The sequence below is a fragment of the Strix uralensis genome, chromosome 8 (genome assembly GCF_047716275.1).
Source record: "Strix uralensis isolate ZFMK-TIS-50842 chromosome 8, bStrUra1, whole genome shotgun sequence".
In the NCBI taxonomy this organism is placed as follows: domain Eukaryota; kingdom Metazoa; phylum Chordata; class Aves; order Strigiformes; family Strigidae; genus Strix; species Strix uralensis.
Window position 1 is genome coordinate 6550253 of NC_133979.1, and position 20619 is coordinate 6570871.

General features: G+C 39.2%; 1 protein-coding gene across 2 annotated transcripts in view; it reads left to right on the forward strand.

Moving 5' to 3' along the window:
- GLIS1 (GLIS family zinc finger 1) overlaps positions 1-20619 on the forward strand; it is a 205912-nt gene that overhangs the window by 151266 nt on the left and 34027 nt on the right. The window contains exons 4-6 of one of the 2 annotated variants that reach the window (XM_074877165.1): positions 12616-12777; positions 16197-16307; positions 20128-20260. In XM_074877165.1, coding sequence (XP_074733266.1) covers positions 12616-12777; positions 16197-16307; positions 20128-20260 — 406 coding nt within the window. The remainder of the gene's footprint in view (positions 1-12615; positions 12778-16196; positions 16308-20127; positions 20261-20619) is intronic. The other variant, XM_074877166.1, reaches the window with a different exon arrangement.

A 20619-nucleotide genomic window follows, 5' to 3' on the forward strand; every position in this document is an offset into this window, starting at 1 on the left:
TTATATTATTCTCAACATAATGCTAATTTGCTCCAGATGTCCACTCAGAGCTGAACGCTGCCATTTTGCATAGAAAGCATGTGCGTCAGTGATTTATTCCAAATAGCTTCTATTTTACTGCATTTCATTTTATTCTCAATGAAGTACTTAACAACATGTTTCTCTTTAAGAATCTTACTTAATCATATGGATATAATTTCTTCAATTTACGTTTTCAGTTCTTTAGTGTGGTGGCCACAGGGTGTTTCTTAACCTAGGAAGATTAAATGCACATGTTGAAAGCTGCTTATATTTGATTTTGAGGCACTTTCATTTCAAAGTCCTTCACGTAAGGTACAGAAGTGATTGTGGTTTCCTGCTAGGTTATGGGATGGAGGTATGACTCTCAGGAAAGCCTTGCAGATACCTTCTAAATGTTGGATAATCATGCATGACAATAACATAATTTCATTTCTTTCGAAACTGTGGTCTACTGAGACTGTTTAAGACTTTTTTATTGGGGTTCAGGAAAAAAAGAGATTTAATTTTCTTGTCATTTCTGGGCTACAGTTCAACATTTCAATTTAAAACCTATTTCCGTTGAGTTCCATTTCCAGTTTTTCCTCAAAATATTATCTTAGAAAATGTCTTTTAATCAATTATTTATTTATTTATTTAGCAGCATATTAAAAATTATGTGAGACAGCTCAATGTGAAACCTTTGTTATTTGAGCCTGGCTCATTCAGCCATTCCTGTACATGGGCTGCTATTGGTCAAGTATGTCAGGAATGTCCTTTGGCAGCGTCCTCAGGAGCTACGTCATGTGTGTAAAGCAGCTCATATGAACGAGTCGGCGTGGATATGAGGTTGATCTGAACCTAGGAAGCAAAGTCCAGGAAAAATTCTTATTCTTCTTTCATTTTAAAGCTGATCCTGCACATGTACTTAGTAGTATGATAGGATACTTCTGCAATGGTTGTACAGTCTAAGTGTAACACACCAGTTTCTTCAGAACTGAATCAAAACCTGCTCTTCTTCCCTTTTAAAAATAATTTCATCCATATAATACCTTTTCCTCTTGGGCTTTTAGATGGCAACCTATAACCACAGAATCTAAATTTTGTGAAGTCGCATCATTTGCAAGTCTGGTTATTCCCACCTGAAGTGGTGTTCAGCTGTATTCATTTACATTTTCTTGTTGCATTTTTTTTTCATCTTGGCTTTTCATTTTTCAGAACTAACCTTGCTGTTATTCTACAATTGTATTAGTTTATTACACTGAATTGTTGACACAGCTGGTAGGGAGCTAAGTGCTGTGGTTTCACACAATAAAATTTCAGACAATATGTGTAGCACTTCTTTTTCATACATATCATTTGAAAGCCATATGATTCACCAATATGTGTTATTGTTATCCACCCATGTGGGATACAATCTATTTTAAATTAGTGAAGTGACTTGCTAACTCCCTGTAAACAATAAGACTGTGGGAAAACATTAAGTGCTATTCAGAAAAGAACATTGCTATACTGCCTTTTATCCAAAGGATCCCACAGTGCTATAGAGAATGAAGGGACCTGGCACTGCTGCCACGCCGTCTGCTCTTCAGCAGAGAGCTCATCTTCACAATAGACTTTAGAAGGCAACTCCACTACTTAAAACTGGAGCAGGGTTTGGTGAATATCATAACTACCCACGCTAGTTCAGTGTTCTGGGATGTAGTGAGTCACCATGAGTGAAAAGTAGCAATGGACTTTGGGGTGTTTGTTAGCAAAATATTGATTTAACATCTCCTTTGAAGGCTTAGGCACAGAATCCCAATATAATTGCTTCACAGGTTGGTGTGCATCAGCCACTTTAAGTGTTGAAGCACATGCACTTAGCGCATGGAAGTGTGCGGTAGTAGGAGTGAGCTCAGCCTCTAACAGAAGGCATCACACTGTACTGCATTTACCAGAGAGAAGGAGCTTAGGTATGGACCATTGCTGTGGCTCAGCTGAAGCATAGTAGTCTTACAAAGTGCAAGAACAGAATTGTGTTTCCAGACTCTAAAACATGGCTCTTCCAATGCAGTGCCTAACCAAGCTTAGAGACTTGGTTTTGACAAAGCCAGAAAACTGACTTCCTTTAAAACAGGTGAGGTCTTGAAGCCATTTTCCTAGGAATACATCTCACAGATTTTCCTTCATGAAATGAACATGGCCAAGCAAGATGAAATGAAAACTCTGCAAGACTAAAATTAGCAACTTTGGGTAAAATGAGAAGTTCTTCATTTGTAGGGAAGAGAGCCTGTTCTCTCAGAAAGAGAATATTCTTTTCCATGTTGTTACTCTCTAGCTCTCCCAGTGTAAAGTCACCCTGTGGGATTCTGGTGTAGTGTAGCTGGAAGAGGTCAGCAGGCAAAGGAGTGATCCATGTGTCTTGAGGTTCTGCTCCACAACCAGGGCATGAAGGAAAGCAGAATAAAGTAACCAACCCTGAGGTGATAACAAGCTTCCACCACATGGCACAATCTCGCTTTTCTGGTGGTTCACCAGCAGCTCTTGTAGGGCTCTTTGCCAGAGCTTAGCTCTACATGTGCAAGGAAGTGTTGGGCATAATCATGTACATCTTACCTTCCTTGGATTACAGGGTGAACCCCAGTCTTCATTTATGGATATTCAAATTGGCCCAGCATGGCACAGAAAAGAGCAGGAGCCTATCTGAGCATGGAAAATCCCACCAATTTGTCCACTCCCTTGCCAAGAGGAACCTTGGAGAAATTTGTGTGTCCTTCTTACCACTTTGTGCAAAGATTCAGCCAGTGTTTAAAATTTCATGCTTGTTGTTAATTTGCAGGGAAAATTTATTCTTCTTAACTGATCTTTAGAAACAACAGTTTGATAGAAAAGCTCCATTACATGCATATGGAAATGAGTACAGGTAGAGTATGAGAAGGACAGTGCCTTTGAGGTAAAAAACACCACCCTATCTAAAACAGGAGAAAAAAACAGCAGTAAAGCTATCCACTTTGTGAAGCAAATTTTGTGAGGAAAATTAATGATCTGTGTTGAACTACATACAAAAAGTTGTATTTGCAACAAAAAGCGCATAGGTGGGTGAAGAGTTACCTTACTCGTAATTTTCATCTTTTCTAAGAGAGAATTTGGTTGTGGTTGACTAGTTTAGTTAGCTGTAGCCATCAATTTCCAACTGTAGATCAGTTTTCACCCACAGGGTCCTTCTCTGTTTGATCTGCCAAGGACAGGAGCCACTTTGTTAGCTGTGATGACATGTGACAAGCTATGACTGTAAAACATATTTATTTATTGGTCTTGACAAAGATATGAGCTGGGTTTCCCAGGATTAAAAAAAAAAATAGTAGCCTGGGGGATGAGTGGCAGGATTAAAAAAAAAATAGTCTGGAGGACGAGTGGGAAGTTAGGATGGACACTCAGTGTTGCCAGATTACACCATATTTGTTACAGACAGGGTTTGGCATACGCTTGTCTCAAATCTTCCTCTGACTGGGGACAGACAGAGCACAGACCTAATCCAGGATGTTCATGCCTGTGCTGCATTGGAAACCCTTCCTGTTTATAGACACGCTGTTGGCATGTTACAAAGGCGGACTGGACTAGGCACGGATCTTTCTCTTCCTTTACTGGTTCGTTTAAAAAAGAGGAAAATATGTAAAAAGAGGGAAGTTTTTAATTTCGCTTTTCCATATAAATGTTTGTTAGTGAATACATTCAGAGTATTTCAATTACAGTTGATTCTAGTGTCTGATGCCAATATAACAGCTTAAGATTGTTTGCTTAATTCCTGAATGTGTGCATTGTTTTTAGCAAACATTTTTAATTTACATGTTTGTCCTGCCTCTCTTCAAATCTGCCATTGGATTCAGAATGTAAACCAGGACAGGCAGTTTTTCTGCCATTCTCTTTGCAGATGTCTCTCAAAGAATCAGGAATGTAAAGTGCCCCTACTCTGGGTACAAAGGGTCGATGAATTCCCCAGCATGCATGAATGTCTTACGCTGAAAGAGAGCGCTCAACACATTACAGGAACAGCTTACAGAAGCAGGGTGTGTAATTTTTAATAACTGGGATAAAAACCCTCAGTGACATCTTTAAAATATAAATGCCTCTTCTTGTTTCTTTTATTTCTCCCCCCCCCCTCCCATTTTGCCTTTTCATCTCTTCTCCTTTCAATTCCATTAAGCTTCATTGTACAATAATGTATCGCAGTGGACTTTTTTCAATTATGTTTTTGATTTTTTCCTCCTTGTTACTATAAAACTCCAGATGTTTTGAGACTTCATGGTTCTCTGGATATTTTTTCCTTTATTTTAATCTTCTTTTGTAACATGCCACACATGTGGTATTTTGGCCTTTTAAGATGCTGTGCTATGCTAATCAGCCATAAGTTTTGGGGTGGTTTTTTTTTCTTTTTGTAATGATTTTTTTTCCTTCTTGCTGTTGTCCTCTCTTTAATTCTTTTTTTCTTTTTTTTTTTTTTTTTCTTCCCAACTGCTTAGTCCACATAAACCATAATGGATTCTCCCTTTGTCTTGGGGCTGCACTTATTATCTTAAGCAAATTAATTCTTCACTCCAAACTTGCAAGCTCTTATACCTGTAAGTAAATGATGAGTCCCTGTTCCATCTTGCATGTCAGTGAAATGCACTCTGTACAGAACTGTTTGCTGAGTAACTGGCCTCCCAGACCAAAAGCACAGTCTGTATTTAAAGATGTGACTAACATGTGGACCAGAATACAAAGATGTAGGCAAGAACATAGAGCAGAATCTCAGTATAAGTTTCAGCTGAGATAGGTGTAAATAGGTGATATGTTAGATACAAACTGAAATTGAAATGTTTCCTTGAAAAGTAAGGTAAGACAATGACTGATCCAGAGGAACAAGTTTTTGAAGTACAGGTAGCAAAATACATTTTTTGTTAAAAAAAAACTGAAAAAAATGGAGGGAAGCATTTTCATGTTGTGTGTAGATCTTTGCTGGCACAGCTGGACAGGGTTTTTAATTGATGTTTTTCAATCTTAATTTTGTCCCCAAAACAAGCAGATCTGGCTTCAGATATTGGAGCGGAAAATCTTGGATTGTGTGTTGTCCGTTAATTTCAAATAGCTTGAAAGCTATTCAGAAAATCCCAAATAAATAATAGCTTCCCAATTACATATGAGGAAATAAAGGGACTGACATGTAGATTTCAGGAGGGATGTCTTCTTTGATTATTACATGACCATATGAATTTTGCATTTTGTTTTTTAAAATGTTGCTCCATGCAATGTTATTTTTGCCTGCAAGCCATAATACTGCATTCAGTCCAACTATAATGAGGTTTCAGAAAATTGTTTGGTTTCTAAATGACATATTTAGCAAAACCTTATGGCAAAATTTGTGGCTGCTGATAGTAAGATATCCCCAACTTTACTAGTTCATTTTCGTATGTTGCAGCAAATAAATGCAAGTACCCCTGTTTTGACAAATGTTTATCCTTCTACTTGATTAAAGTAGTAAAACTCTAAAAAGAATTTTAAGACTAGCAACAGGGTCTTGTGAAAATGATAGCATGCTCTGATAGTTTCCCAGATATTTTGGGTTTTGCTGGAAGATGTATGGAAAGGTCTGTTTGCTCACTGAAATGCTTACTGAAGTGCCAGACCTTCTGGTACTAAAAGAAATAAATCTATGAATATTTCAGTGGTTTGAACAACATTCACCCCTTTCTTGACAGATGATAGTTTAAAATTAGATGAGCAAGACTTTTGAGAGCCAAAACATGCCAGTGCTACTCAGTGCCTGTCCTGATGAGCTGGTCTTCTGCACTCAGTATGACAGCAGACCTTGAGAGATGATCGGCAAAACTCACATTTAATGCCAGATATACTCAGGAACACAGGTAAAACTGTCTTTAAAAAACAAAACCCAGAAGCAAAATCTAGGCTGCCTCTGTAGTCAGGGGAGAGGGACAGGCACCTACGGAGCAGGATGCCTCCCACTGGGCTCTCTTGGCTGCCGACCTCATGCTGGGCAGAGCTGCTGTTCCCCAGGGACTCGGGGAGCTCAAACAACGAGGCTGTTCATTTTTTAGAGAGTACAGTGAGAGCAGAGGAATCCCATCTCAGGGGATGTTGGCAGGCAGGTGGTTGGATTTTGCAGTCAGAGAAGTCTATTTGCGTGTGGAAATCACCTCGCATATGGAATCAGACTTGGTTGCTGTTGAAAGCCTCATGACTTAAATGAGTCTGTTGTTACACCCTGCGTGGGCCTGGTCTGCATTCCTCGCGCACCCATAACTCCTGGTACTGCCAGAGGGGGGTTCAGGAATGTGGACTTAGGGGCTTATAAAATTCATAAAATTGATATAAAAGAGACAGCCCAAAGTCCTGTTTAATTCAGTGACGTATGCTGATCAAACACCTCCTCCGGGATTTTCACTGTATTAGTATTTCCCAGTTTCATGTTAATTAGGAAATATGCAACCTGCCTAACAGCATAAAGAAAAATGAACTGCTGGTGTACAATATGTTGATGTCAAATGGTTGGCTGTAATTACCCTAAAACCCAACAACATGAAGGATGTATTGGATCTATCCTGTGGCTTACTTTTCTAGATTTTTTTTTTTTTTCTGTTCTGAACCTTTTTACCTTTTCTTCTCCTACACACCACCAATTGTACAATAGTCTGGCTAATGCCCTAAATACTTTTTTGTAATACAAATAATAAAACAAGCACAAGCAATTTTTCCCAGGACTCAAATGAAATATCACGTAGAAGTGTCAGCTTGCAAACGTAAATTGTTCAGACTTCAAAAAAATCCAAACATAGAAATTGGCAGGTCCTTTTTCTGTTACAGGTATCTTCCATTGTTTTGTTACCACAAAGGGAAAAAAGCAGCTTCTAACAATTTAAATCTGTAAATTTAAATCTGGTTATGTGAACTGGGATTCTTTAGGAAGTTGAAAGTTCAGGGATGTGTTTTATGTACACAGTTCTGCTGAGTTTAATAAAACTCCTTGTGTGAGTCATATTACTCATGCGCAAGTATTTGCAGGATCAGGGCTTTACATGGTAGCTACAATAGATAATTAAAAATTAATCCAATCAGGAGTTAGCTAGAAAAAAAAAAAAAAGCACCAAATCAGGTATTTTGATTCTTGTGTTGGGTGGAATAGCTCATGTGCTTAAGTTACTGACATTCATAACGGTTTGGAGCTCGTGTGCCTCCTGCCATGTCCCCAACATTAGACCCAATGTGCTATAAAACATTGATGCTATTTAAAGAGTGGTGTGACTATTTCCTCCCCTCCAGAAGGGATATGTATCCTCACAGGATCCTTTTTCTCATAACATATTTTTCAATAAAATTGTCCCAATTTTGTAATCTGTTGGGAAGAAAGAACATTTCACAATGTTCATAAGGCCTGTAGATGTTTTGACCAGACATAAGATTTCCTATTGATAGTCTTAAATGCTTTGGAATGTTTTGGGTTTTCCATCTGTAGGCTGTCTGAGATGTCAGCAGCCAATATGACCTGCTCTTTCCCTTTTAGGTCTATAAATAAAAGCCAGCTTGTTTAACTGATCTTGCAGCAGAGAGCAGAGGTGTATATTAATGAGCTTTCTCTAATGGCACACTGGACCTATTTAGCACTATAACTGTGAAGGCTTCTCTTTTTCAGTCATAACTCATTTCCTAAGAAAATGTCAGTTACTGCTTCACCTTATGGTCTGAGCTGTTTAGTTTATAGTTTATTTCTTCTGATCTGTACCACTGACAGATATTCTAGACATGACTGTGATTAAATATGCTTATGAAAATGGTAAACATTTGATAATATAAACCCTGTTGGGAATATGCTGTTATTTCTGCATGGCAGCATTCTCAGGTGCATTCAAAGTATAATGTGGAAGCAAAGAAAAAACATTTTAAGCAATTACAGTTATTAGATTAAATTGTTTTATTAGGAAAATTGTGATGTGTTTAGATCACTGTAAGATAGTTCAGTGTTTTCATAAATATGCCTTTTAAATGCATGATACTGTAGCAGTTACACTCCAGTGAGATTTTAGTGTAAAATAAAGATAGCATATGTATTACCATATGGTAGTGAACTAATTTATTCCTGTAAATTTCTGCAACATATTTTTTCCTGGTAGAAGCCCTATTCTAAAAGCGCAGTAGTTATAAAATCCAATAATTGCATCATGCTATTTACTGTAATCATGTGGCATTGTTTTGTGTCAGTGCTCAGATGTGTGCAGTATAGCAGTGTCTGAAGCACACATTAACAGTCTCACAATAAAGACAAAAGTAGTAATTGCAATATAATTATTATTTTTATTGATGAACTTGTTTAAGAGCTCTGTTGACATTTACAGACTTGGAGGATCATGCAGCGTTTGTTACAGTTATCCCAGGCATCAAACGTCAACAAAATGTTTAAGATTGTAGGATTAAGCAGTGACAGATTGGGGCCAGATGTCTGGGAGATACTGTAAGTAGCCTTCTCAGTTGATCAAATAGCTCTTACCATCCTAAAGCCCTTTGGAAATTGAACATTTGTTCTTTGTAGTTGAAGCTGAGACACTTGTGGGATTGATGGATCTTCCTGGAGATTTATTTGAAAAGGAGAATGAGCACCCCATTTTTCCAGGAGTAGTTTTATTTAGTTTATGTATAAATATAAACACACTCTGAGTAGCAAGGGTAGGTGGAAGGGTTAAAAGTGCTGGTGAGTAGCAATGAAGCCCAAGAATTACCTTACAAAGTCATCCGAACACGGTTTCCTTAGCAACCCAGGTGAAGTTATCTTGTCCTTGTACAACTGTACAGATGAGACACTTCCACTTTAGGGAAGCAGTGCTGTTTCCACATGTGGACTTGTAGGGAAAAACTGCAAGGGACACAGTCAGTAGATCCAGCAAGAAATAAGTGTGTTGAAATAGGTTTTCCTGCAGTTCTTTGAAATGGAGACCTTTCTGCAGCTCGGAGTGGATTCTTTCAGCCCCATGTTTCTCAGCAATTTGCACCAACTCCTTTCCTTCCTCCCTCCCTCTCAGGCCTTTCACCTTTGTGCATCACCTTCCTCTCTTCTCATCACTTGCCAGCAAGGTTCTTGCCCCCACTCCTTTTCCATTGATTTTCTTCCTGTTTAGCCAACCCTACCTTTAGCAACCCTGCCTCCTTGAAAATATGAGTGCTGGAGACATATCATTCTCTTTGCTGGTGTATTTTTCCACCTTACATGTTTAGACTGAATTGATCACAGCATTGTGACTGTCCCACTATCTGTTACCCAGCTTAACAGAGCTGGATAATATAAATAATATAAATTAGGAAATAATAATATAAATAAGAAAAGCCCTTAAGGTCCAAGCATATGTGGTAATGGAGGAACCTTAGTGCTGAAGGCATTAGACCTTTGGATTATATGTTAGTACCAAAAAAAGGCTGTTGACCACAGTAAAAGGATAATAAACCCATATTTGTTTGACTGTTGCTGTTTACATTGTAGCACTGAGCATTTATGGTAGGGCCTGTTCCTTCTCTTCCTGAAATCTCGATCTAGCAAACTCTTAAACATATGTGCTTTCATATGTTTCAAATTAAGCTTGGGTTTAGATGTTTTAGGACATTTGCCATTGGAATTTTTGCTACTGACATCAATGAGAATGGAGCTGGACCTTTAATTAGTTTGGATTATTCTGCATACTTTCCAACTTTGCATTAGGCTGTAGATACGGAGCTGAAGACTGGTAATCCATTAGAAAAACATTCTGAGGGTCAAGATCTTCCCTTCATGACTGAATAGCTGAGAAATTACTTCTGAGACCTAACAGGTCTTCCAGGCCTGAGATAACATGGAGACAAGAAGGATCTTGCGCAGTGTCACTGGAGTGATTCTGGTGCCAGAGGGGTATGAAGTGTCCCAAAGACCCAATAACAAGGAGTGTTACATCATGTCCTTCTGGGCTGGGCTTTTTGATGTGAGAACCAGAAACTCCTTCAGAGAGGGGAGTGGAGCACATAGAAAGGACTCGTGACAGTCAGGGGAGAATCTGCTCAGGTAGCGGGGAAGGAATGGCACACATGGGGGGACAGCATGAACAACTGAAGGGAAAAGCTTGGTCTTGCTGCTCACCTGGGATTAAGGTGAATGAGGCTGCAGAGCTGAGCTGCAAAATAATTTTGTAGAATCTGGGTCTGATTCTCACCCTACCTTGTGGGTTTATATTGGTGAGTAAAACTGAGAGGAGCTGGTCTGTTGAACTGAAAATGAAAGGGATATTAGTTCGAAGGGGATGACACGACACTGTGGACACAACACAAATCAAAGAAGACAGAGGAGAGGAAGGGAGAGGAAGGGTGGCGAGGGAAGATGGAGATGGAGAGGGAGAGGAAGCCCGGGAACAAAGTGCAAATGAATGATCTTTAGGACCTCAGAACATTAACCCCATTTGCCAGAGACTGGCTTTATGGAATGTCTTACGAGAACTATGGATTTGCCAAACTCTGCTTTATTTTTCACAGACTTCAGCATATTTGCACATTTCAGATTGCTTCGTTCTGAATCCTTGCCAGATTTTTAGTGGTGATTAAGAAGAAAGTTTGTTTCTTTTTAAGCCTTGGTGGCTTGGTCACTTCCAAAACTCCCCCGCCTCCCTCAAGTGTTCAGAGGGGAGTCATGGCCAAAGAAACTTCTGAAGCTGTAGACTGCATGTCTGCAGGTGACTGTGAATCGACCATGATAGTTGTGATGGAGCAAGGTGGAAATACATACATATTAGATAGTTGTCTGCACATATAGACCCAAATATGCCATTCAGACAGATTAAATATCTGCCCAGGGAGTGAAATATTTAGGGCAGTAAAAGCCACAGTGATCCTTTCATATAGAGTGGCGGAGAAAGGCAGAAATTTGCAGTCTGCCAGGAAACCCTCTGTGTGGTTGCCTGTGTGTTGGAGCGCACTGGTGTGCTTAATCTGTAGCGTGCAGAGCCGATCTGCATCCAAAGACACAACACTGCCTGCAAAATGAAGTGCTAGCTTGAGAGTCCAGATCACTTTGTTCACTGTGTTGAGATGCTTAAAACACACTGGTCTGAGCAGGATGTGACGGACCTTTGTCCTTCAATAGTTGAAATTGCCTTTGTCAGGCACCAGATCAGGTGCCTCCGGTTTACAGCACATTCCAGGTTCCATCTGCATCTGCTTTTCTTTCCCATCCCTTGGCCTGCAGTGCTGGATGCAACAGCTGCGTTGGAAGTTTACATGCACCAATGTATGTAAGAGGTGTGTGCGTAACAAATAGAATGTGGCAGAGATCGGCAAGACTGTAATTTCTGTGGTGCCATCTGAAGAACCACAGGTAGTGAATGAAAAGCTGCAGAACAAAATCCTGACTCGGCAGAAGGAATTGACAGAGCACTCACTAATTTTGTGAGGGTCAGGATTACACTCTTTATGAGCAAGAATCATACAAAAAAATCTGGCTTCCAGAAATAATGGTTTTAAGACACACCTACCTTCTTTCAAAATTGTTGTTAGTGTTGATATGAAGGTGAATTGGGTTGTGTTTCTCAAATACATTCTTTGAGGTCTTGCATCAGAGGAGCCAGGGTTTATCTGTATAGAGACACTAGATTTGCAGTGCCATGAAGCAGCAGTGTGAAGTGGGCAAGTATATGCACACCACCACACGTGAGTAGGTGTGCACAGAAGTATTTGCACACACATGTAAGTATCTGAGTGCACTTTATGGATTTACTGGTGCATGAATGTGCATATGCAGGTTTTTGTGCTCACCTGAGTTAGTTGCTGAAGCCTGTCTTACAGACAGTGCATCCACTGCAGTCGCCTGTTGTCTGTAACACTGAAACTTATCAGTGAGCAATGCAGAACACCCTTCCCTTGGCCTAATAGCTGGAAAATTTAATTATTTATTTATTCAGATTGAATTTGAAACAGTGACTTTTGTTATGAATGCAATGCAGCATTTTATTACTGAGTTCTCTAATGAAACGGGTGCTTAAGAAGTCAGAATTGCTCAGGTTACTGGTTGTATAAATGCTGAGAACAGATCTGAATGATACGGCTACTAAAGAAAAGGGTGCAGAATAACAGCAGAGTTCCTTTGGACTGATCTTCAAATGGATCAGGTCTTCTTGTAATAGTCCGTGCTCATCTGCTCCAGTGTATACTATTTCAGACATCTGAAACCAGGTTTTTACCTGCCACAAATAGCTTCTCTTGCTCTCTGTCAGTAGCAGCTAATTGTTATTGCCCACAGTGGTTCCTGTGCCAATTAACAGCTAAGGGAACTCATCAGAACACTTGTTCATTCTTCAATTTTTCTGTTCTGACACCATGTCTTTAAGCATTCAGTACTTCAGACAGAACGTGTGAGATATTTATAACCCTTGTATTATTACTGAGCTACACACCATGTCTTCAGTGACAGATTAAATGAACAGCACAAAATGTTGTGTTTCATCCATAGATTTCAACAGATGTTTGAATGTTGGTTGATTTATTGCATGTCCAACTTGGATCTTACACTGTTCTCATTGTGGCTGCACATGGTTTATTTAATAGTAATTTACAATGATTTTTTATGATGTTTTTCAGTTTGAAGGGTGCAACAAGGCATTTTCTAGGCTTGAGAACCTTAAGATTCACCTCCGGAGTCATACTGGGGAGAAGCCATACCTGTGTCAGCATCCTGGCTGCCAGAAAGCTTTCAGCAATTCCAGCGACCGGGCAAAGCATCAGCGAACACACCTGGATACCGTAAGCATGATTTCATAGAGGGGGTTGCACTGAGTTTTCCAACGCTCCTTGTACACAAACTGTTCTGCAACTGGAGGCTGACTTTTCCTTTTCACAAGGAGCGTCTCGGAAAACTCAGCTATAGGCAACTGTACTTTTGTTTTGAATTGTGTGTGCTTTGAGAAATGAAAAAGTCTTGATCACAGAAAGGCAAATTCAGCTATCTTACTCATGCTGAGGAGTAAGTTTCTCAAGAATAGGTTACACAGGAATAAGTTACTCAGCAAACTCTCCCATTGTTCTTGTTCCAGTAAGAGGAAGCAGCAGTAGAATAAGGTATAGTATGAGTGAAAGCTGAGTCATTGCTGCTGTATGAAATGTGTGTCATTGTCTTGCTTCCTATCCTGTGTTGCTTCAATAAAGTCTGTTCTGAATGAATGCAGAAGCAGTTCAGACAGTGGAAGGTAAATGCATCTCGGTTTTGGGCATAATTTTGTAAAGGTAAAAATACATCTGTCATAACCATATGAAATTTTTTAAGTACCCACCATCAGAGTTAACAAATTCTTTTCTTATGTACAGTTGGTAGATTCTGGCTCAACCCTACAAGTCTTCTCACTTGTCTTGCAGAGAAGTTGGGAGCCTGTCTAGTGTCTTAGGCTCCGATAAAATTATATCACCATATTATGGGGAAAGAAAGTAAGTAGACAACTTTGTAGACCAGTTAGGTCCTCAGCATAAAGCTTGTAAAGAATAACAGGCAGAGTTGTTCCTTTGTCTTTTTCAAAGAAGTGAATATACGGTTTAATGTTTGGCCAAGTGTTTATGGGGCAGAACTTTTGAGTTTAATTGATATTTACTTTTTAAGCAGTTACACATTTCAGACAGTGCAGCATTAAGGAATGTCTAATGTACATTATGCCTTGCAAAAACAAACAAGTAAGAGAAGCGAGTCAGTCACATTTTCCAAACCAAAGCACACTTACAATAACAATGTTTTATTTATTTGAAAGTCAACCTGAGATATTTGAATTTGTAATTAGTTCTAAAATGTGTCTCTTTTGAAAGTGGGTATATTAAATTGGGTGCTGGTTTTGAAATTTAACTGCTTGAATCTAATAGATATATTTTTTATTAGCCAAAGTCACAAATGGAATGACATTTACTAGTTTTGAAAAAGAATTCAAGTGGTTACTAAAATAAGCAGAAATTCTTATATCTGTTGATCTGTGCATTATTGAAGACAAATCTCTTAACTTTCTATTTTCTTTTCTTCTCCCTTTATCTGTGTCTTTATTATATGAAATGCTCATAAATCAGGAAAAAGGTACAGTAATCATTTTCTACTAACTTTCTTAAATGTCTAAAAATATCCTCCATGCTATTCTGTTGCAGGTTCTTTAAAACTGCTGCTGTAGTCCTACAACACAGTAACTAACTTCCACTTACCTGGTTTAATTGAAGTCCGATGGTTTAGCTTAGTGTATTGTGTGCTTATGTGAACCTGAAAAATAACAGAGCTACAGGATGGAGCTACTGTAAAGACTGCCCGTTACATTAGTTCAGTGGACAAAATAACTGCCTGGAATGTCAAAACAAATAGCCATGAACCTTTTTAAGGGCAGTCAAATTTTCATCTAGTTTCCCTATCACTCAGTTGAATGATGCTATCACTAATTTGAATGACATCAGTGATTTGAAAAATACTCTGCTAGTTTTTCTGCTAAGGGATTTGTTAAAGTTTTCCATAGTTTTTCCTCAGGTGTCAGTTCTCTGTGTTCCAGACACTCTCAATAAATCTGCTTTGCCCTGTAACTTTCTGGGTAGGTGCTGTGTTAGCCTGTAAGGTCATGAATTGGTGAATGATTCTATTATTCCTTGAGAAATTTCCTGCAGGCTGGACAGAACAGTAATACTTATCCTCTGGAGGTACTTACAGAAAAGGGGTTTATATAAACTGCTTATTCCTTATTGAGTGCATTTGGAATTGGTTTTAAAGCTTCTCAATGTAGGTCACTCCATCATTTATATTCTCCAAACGGAGAATCTGTAAATCATTTCAGAGACTTACTGGTGAATGCTAGTTTGATAGAATCTCTACTAAATCATCTGGAAGTAGATCCTTCTTCTAGGTAGGAGCCGAACAAAGGGAGCGTATCTGTCCTTGTGGTAAAAAGGGCATATCATCACTCCTCCAGGAGCACAGCAACTTCTTTAAAGGACCTCAGTCACTTCTCCCAAAAACAGTGGGGTTTTTTCCCTTATGTGCATCCTCCTTCTGAAACCAAAGGGGATTAAAGAATGGAATACTGAGGTCATGACAAACCAGTTTTCTCCCTCTGGGAAGACACCAAAAGGACTTACTAGTCCAAGTGAGAAGGCTAAGGTAATGTTGACAGATGAGGCAAGAAAACAGAGAAAAAAGGAATGTTTCACTCAACTTCAAAACTTTGTGAGCTTTGACATGCAGCACTATTTTGCTATCACTTAAGTCTGTGGTTACTTAATAACAAGTGCCAGAGTCCCTTTGTTCAACTTGGTAATTGCATATTCGTTTGGAGGTTGTACTATAACAGAGAGATAGTGTTTCATTTGTTGGGAGTAGGCATAACTAAGAGAAGAGCTTGGTGAGGCTTTCAGTCATTGGGACTCAGAATTGGCGGTTAAATCAGAGCATCCTTATTTTTTTTTTTTTTTAAATTTTCCTATGAGAAGAGTGTACTGGAACTGCTTGCCCAGACCCAGATGGTTTTCCCAAGAAAGAGTGCTCATATTGTGCCACATAGAAGTGGCAAGCTCCGCCACACACCAGAATCAGCTGAAAAGATCTTCCCAACAAAATCAACAATAGTGGATTTTTCTTTCTTTATTGATTTGCTCAGATGTTAATGTTTGATGTAGGTTGTTTGGTTAGGAGTTATAAAAAGAGAGATATTGCTTTTGTTACTCAAAACAGGAACAAGGTATGAAGGAAACCAAATGCCACAAGTTTTGCTCTGCTGCATATGGAACAGTTGTTGTAAAAACTATGTAAATCAGAACTCAAAACCAGAGCTTCTATATTTATAATTATACTGGGCGATCTCATGATCATTTTGTCTACTGTAAAGGCTAGAAAAAAAGTAATGCTCTCAAAACCCATCCAGTTACACCTCATTAGCATTTAATTCAGCCCAGTAATCAACCCAACATGACAGAGTATAGATGTGTCAAGAGCTTGCATGGAGTGCAAAATCAGAGCGATCAATGCAGTTCTTCTGCTTGCATCATGTCTGGCTTGTGTACATAGCAGAGACTGAGCAAATCTGGAAACAGCAAACAGAGCAAACAGCTCAGGCTTAACACCTTGTATCACAGAAACAGCCGTCCTTCAGCGCTCTGTATGCTGGTTGTAGCGATGCAGAGGAATATGAAATCTTTTCAATTTCTGACATTTACAGAAACCCTATGCCTGTCAGATTCCTGGCTGCTCCAAACGCTACACGGACCCCAGCTCTCTGCGCAAACATGTGAAAGCTCATTCAGCCAAAGAACAACAGGTGCGTAAGAAGGTAAGACCCACTAGGCAAAAAGTGACACATCTCCAGATCTCCTCGACACAGCTATTTTTAATTTACCTTTAGTTTATGTGTTTACAAATTGGAGTTCTTCTGCAATATCGCTGGAAGAAAACTTAAGTTGAGCTAATTTTCCTGTTGGTTTTTAATCAGTATTGTTAACCAGTCCACTCTATAGTTTTAGACTTTCCAGGCTACCACCCTGTAATTTCAGTTTGCCCCACACTTTCTCTCCAAGCATTTCTTTCCTGTTCATCTTTCATACACAAGCCCAAATTCTGCTGTCATTCACATAAAATGTTCATGCACTGAGTCTCTGCAATCAGCTAGTAAATACATGTGGGCAGATCATCTAAAACACAAATGAAACCAAGCCAGGATACTGTGGAAATGTCAGGAACGAAGGACTTGTAATAGATGAGAATGAAACCCCCCACTTTTCCCACCACATCTGTATTTTAAATGCATTTATAAATCATTCCAAACCCAGACTGCTAGTTATGTTTTCACTACTATTAGATTCAAATAAGTATTTTGGTTTCTGTGGGCTAAATCCTGAACTCATTATTAAATGGGGATGCTTACAGGCACCAGCCCAGGATCAGAGACTTGTTTATTACACATTTGTACACACAGTTTGTAAAAAGATGATTGGGACCCCACAGAGCTGGCCTGTGACAGAACAGACCATGACCATACTTCAGGCCCAGGAGTGGAGGGGAATGCAAACCTTAGCAAGCAATTGCATTTAGTTCAATAAGCAGCAATGACGTCTTCCCCCAGCTGCCTTGCCACTGCCAAGAGCATCACAAATGAGACAGCAAGTCATGTTTAAAGGATGGAGGACAGAGCAGAAATGACAGCCTGGCAAGATAGAGCTAGGGAGCAGCTATTTTGGAAAAGTGTCAAAGGTAAGAACTAGAAGTACTGTAGAGCAAAGAGAGGAACATGTAGAGAGACGAGACAATAGCAGAACGCAGGTGATCTTAGTTGCAGAATTTGGGATGAGCCGTGGAGGAGTGAGATGGATATCAAAAAGACCTAATTCTCCTGCTTGATTACAACTGTGATGACATCACACTGATTTGTGCTGTGTCAGCCATGCCCCCTGTCTTACACCCCTTCCCTCCTCCTGCTTCTCAGCATGAATTATATCCCCTACATTTTTCACTTGGCTAGATTTACCAATCTGAATTTATGGTCCCCTTTCCTAGGACAGTTGTCTGCGCCCCAGTTCCTCCCGTAGCCCTTCTCTGCATCAGGTGCATGCCATCTGAGTAACAGTTTCTAGAGTATCAGTGCCCAGAGTTGTGCACACCATTTCAAATAGTAAGTCAAGAAACACTCGTTACATGTGGAGCTTTGTGCCTGGGAGTAACGCTGTTCATACCTAGCATCCATCCAGATGTTCACAGAATCAAGCTGTTGTCTCTGCATATATCAGGTCCAGTCAGAACTCTTATTTAGCAGGACTGGAAAGGACCACCTAGTTTTCAAGCCCAATTTTGTCTTATCAGCCCATGTGGTTTCGCTACAGCTCTCTAGAAGGTTCCACAGGGTGTGCTGTACACATGCCTCCCACACTACAGATCACAATATTCCCAACGCTTCCCTACAACAACCTTTAGGTCTTAATGAGAGTAAAAGTCAGAAAGCCATAGCAGTAATTGGCCCCAGAAGGAGGTTGACTGTGGCACCAAAGTCTTTTGCAATAGCAAGAGCTTTGTGACAGCAAGATTTTGTTTCATGAAATTCTCAGCTGATTATGGAAAGCAACCACGCTCCCTATTTCAAAGAAAAGAACCACCCCAACTTTCCTTCCTGACATACTTCTTGGGGGAAGGAAAGAGGGAATTATTTCCCAATACCAAACATGGGTATTGTTTGTTCAGCTCCATGTACTGGGCTGAATGCATTACCTTGTTAACATCCTTTACCTCTGGGCAAAGGAACAGTCCCCACTGTTACACCCTGTCACCTGCCGAGGCCTATTTCCACTTCTACGGAGTAAGGTGGGAAAAAAAACTAAATCCAAACTTTGCATTAAGGGGCACAAAGTAATTCCTGCATAAGCAGCAGGATGACTTAAGCATAGAATCAATCCAGGACAAATGGGGTACATACAAATTGCAAGCTTGAGCTGCTTGGATGTACCAAGACGTCAAATATCCAGGGTTTCATATCTCTTAATCTCTAAATCCCCTAGGAATTTTCCTGCATGCATATACATACCCTCCCATAGACTTATCAAGTCTATCTTAAAATAATGTTAGTTCCTTGCCTCCCACACCTTATTTGGTAGACCAGTCCAAATCTGCACTCCTCCAGTGGTTTGAAATCATCTTCAGATTTCCTGTCTCATTTATCCATGATAACTTTATGAATACTTGATCCTGTGTCTTTTTTCCTTGAATTTAAAAGGCATCTGAAAAAGCAGCAGATTTAAAGAGCATTTTGATCAGACTCTCTTAAAAAGGACCAAAGCAAATCTGACTCATAAAGAAATAATAAAACACCCCAAATATTTCAGTTAAATGTATTATAGGAAAATAAAAAACTTTCACAACTAAGTAAACCTCAGTGTTATTGAAATGGCGACAGCCTACTTTGGAAAAAAGGGGAAAAGACTGTTTATACTCACTTGCTCATTTTTGGTTATAACTCGGCAAAGGCAATTGTCTGTTGGTACCTGCTTCCCAGGAGTTCTGAGTGGAAATGACTTACCCAAGAAAGAAAAATTAACAGGCTGCTCTGCCCACATGTCTTGGTTGAGATACGCTACCAAAATGTGCCATCTGTGATATAAAATAAACTGCCTGAGCTTAGCCTTACATCAAAGGAATCCTGAATATTTAGATCATAGCCTAGAAGATGACTGCAGTGGTAATATTTGGTTATTCTGAAAGGCTTTACAAGAACAAAATAGGAGAAAGTTAGCTGTTAATTTAGTAGTAGTTTAAGTTTAATTGGCTGCAGATGCACTTTGTGATCCAAATGTTAGATGTTTATCTTGAACCAACAAATGGCTGTATAGCAGAATTCTAAATAGGTTTGCCTGGACCTTTTATTTAGCATAACCAAACCCCAGGGAGATTGGTATGCAAAACTGTAAATGTAAAGACAATAACTATTTATTAATGGCTATAGAATATGATGGCTGTTTGTGTAATGTGAGCACTATATTATGACAAAAGCTTGGCAACATCAGCATGTTTGAAAGAGAATTAGAAATGCTTTTCTTTCTTAATTCTCCTCTCCTGCTGTTTTTAATATGATCGACATTGTGGTTTTCAAGAGTTTGCTTCAGACACTTTTGCCAGAGCTTTAATTTACATGGAGAACAGCTGACATATCGGTGGTACCTCTTACACATTACTGACAGCGTATTATTCCACCCATTCTAATCTGATAAGCACAAACGCTTTTCTTTCCCTATCAAATGTATTTCCAAGTGTCACAGCTACAAGGTGATGCAATCCTTTTGCCACAGAGCCCAAGAAACTACAGAAAGCCTGAAAATATGCAGTTAAATTACTCAGGAAGGTTTGAAGAAACACAGGGTACATTATTTTCTGAAGCAAACTGATGTTGATTTAAGATTAACACACTTAACTTCTGCGCTTAAGAAAACCAAAATTATCTCTAATTAACAATACCAAGTAATAGATACATCCTTAGTTACACCAAGTTCCTAAGAATGGCATTTTATTCCTTCCTTCTATACATAATCTTTAAGCAAAGAGACATATGAATTTAATTAGAAGTCATTTGGTTTACTTTGAAATAAAATGTTTGTTTTATCCTCCTCTTGTAGCTAAATTCATGTACTGATATCGAACAAGATGTACTAAGTGAATGCTTAGCTATACAGCAACTCCACACATCTTCACAACACATTTTGGATGGGAAGTGTGGTAGATCTGTAGGTCATCATGATTTAATTACAGGTAAGAATACTTCTAATAAATGTGGTGCTAAATATGTCATATAATACAGGGTTTAAAACAGAAAAGCTTATGGGTCTGATTTGCCACTGTGGAAGATACAAAAACCAAAACCAAACTAACAAATAAAATGAAATAATTTTGTGAGTTTTTTGCTAAGGCCTGACTTTTTTTTTTTCAGAGTTAGTCAGCCAGATAGCTCTTATTAATTTCATGTGAAGTGCGTAGCAGCCCTGCTGAAAATCAGCCTCTATCCATTTGTTCTCTTTTGAAAAGTTTGCCTTGGCTTCAGCAGAATGCAGGTGCATGAGCTTTGCTAAAGCCAAATGAGTGCTCTAGCAAAGACAAAGGCACACAGCAAT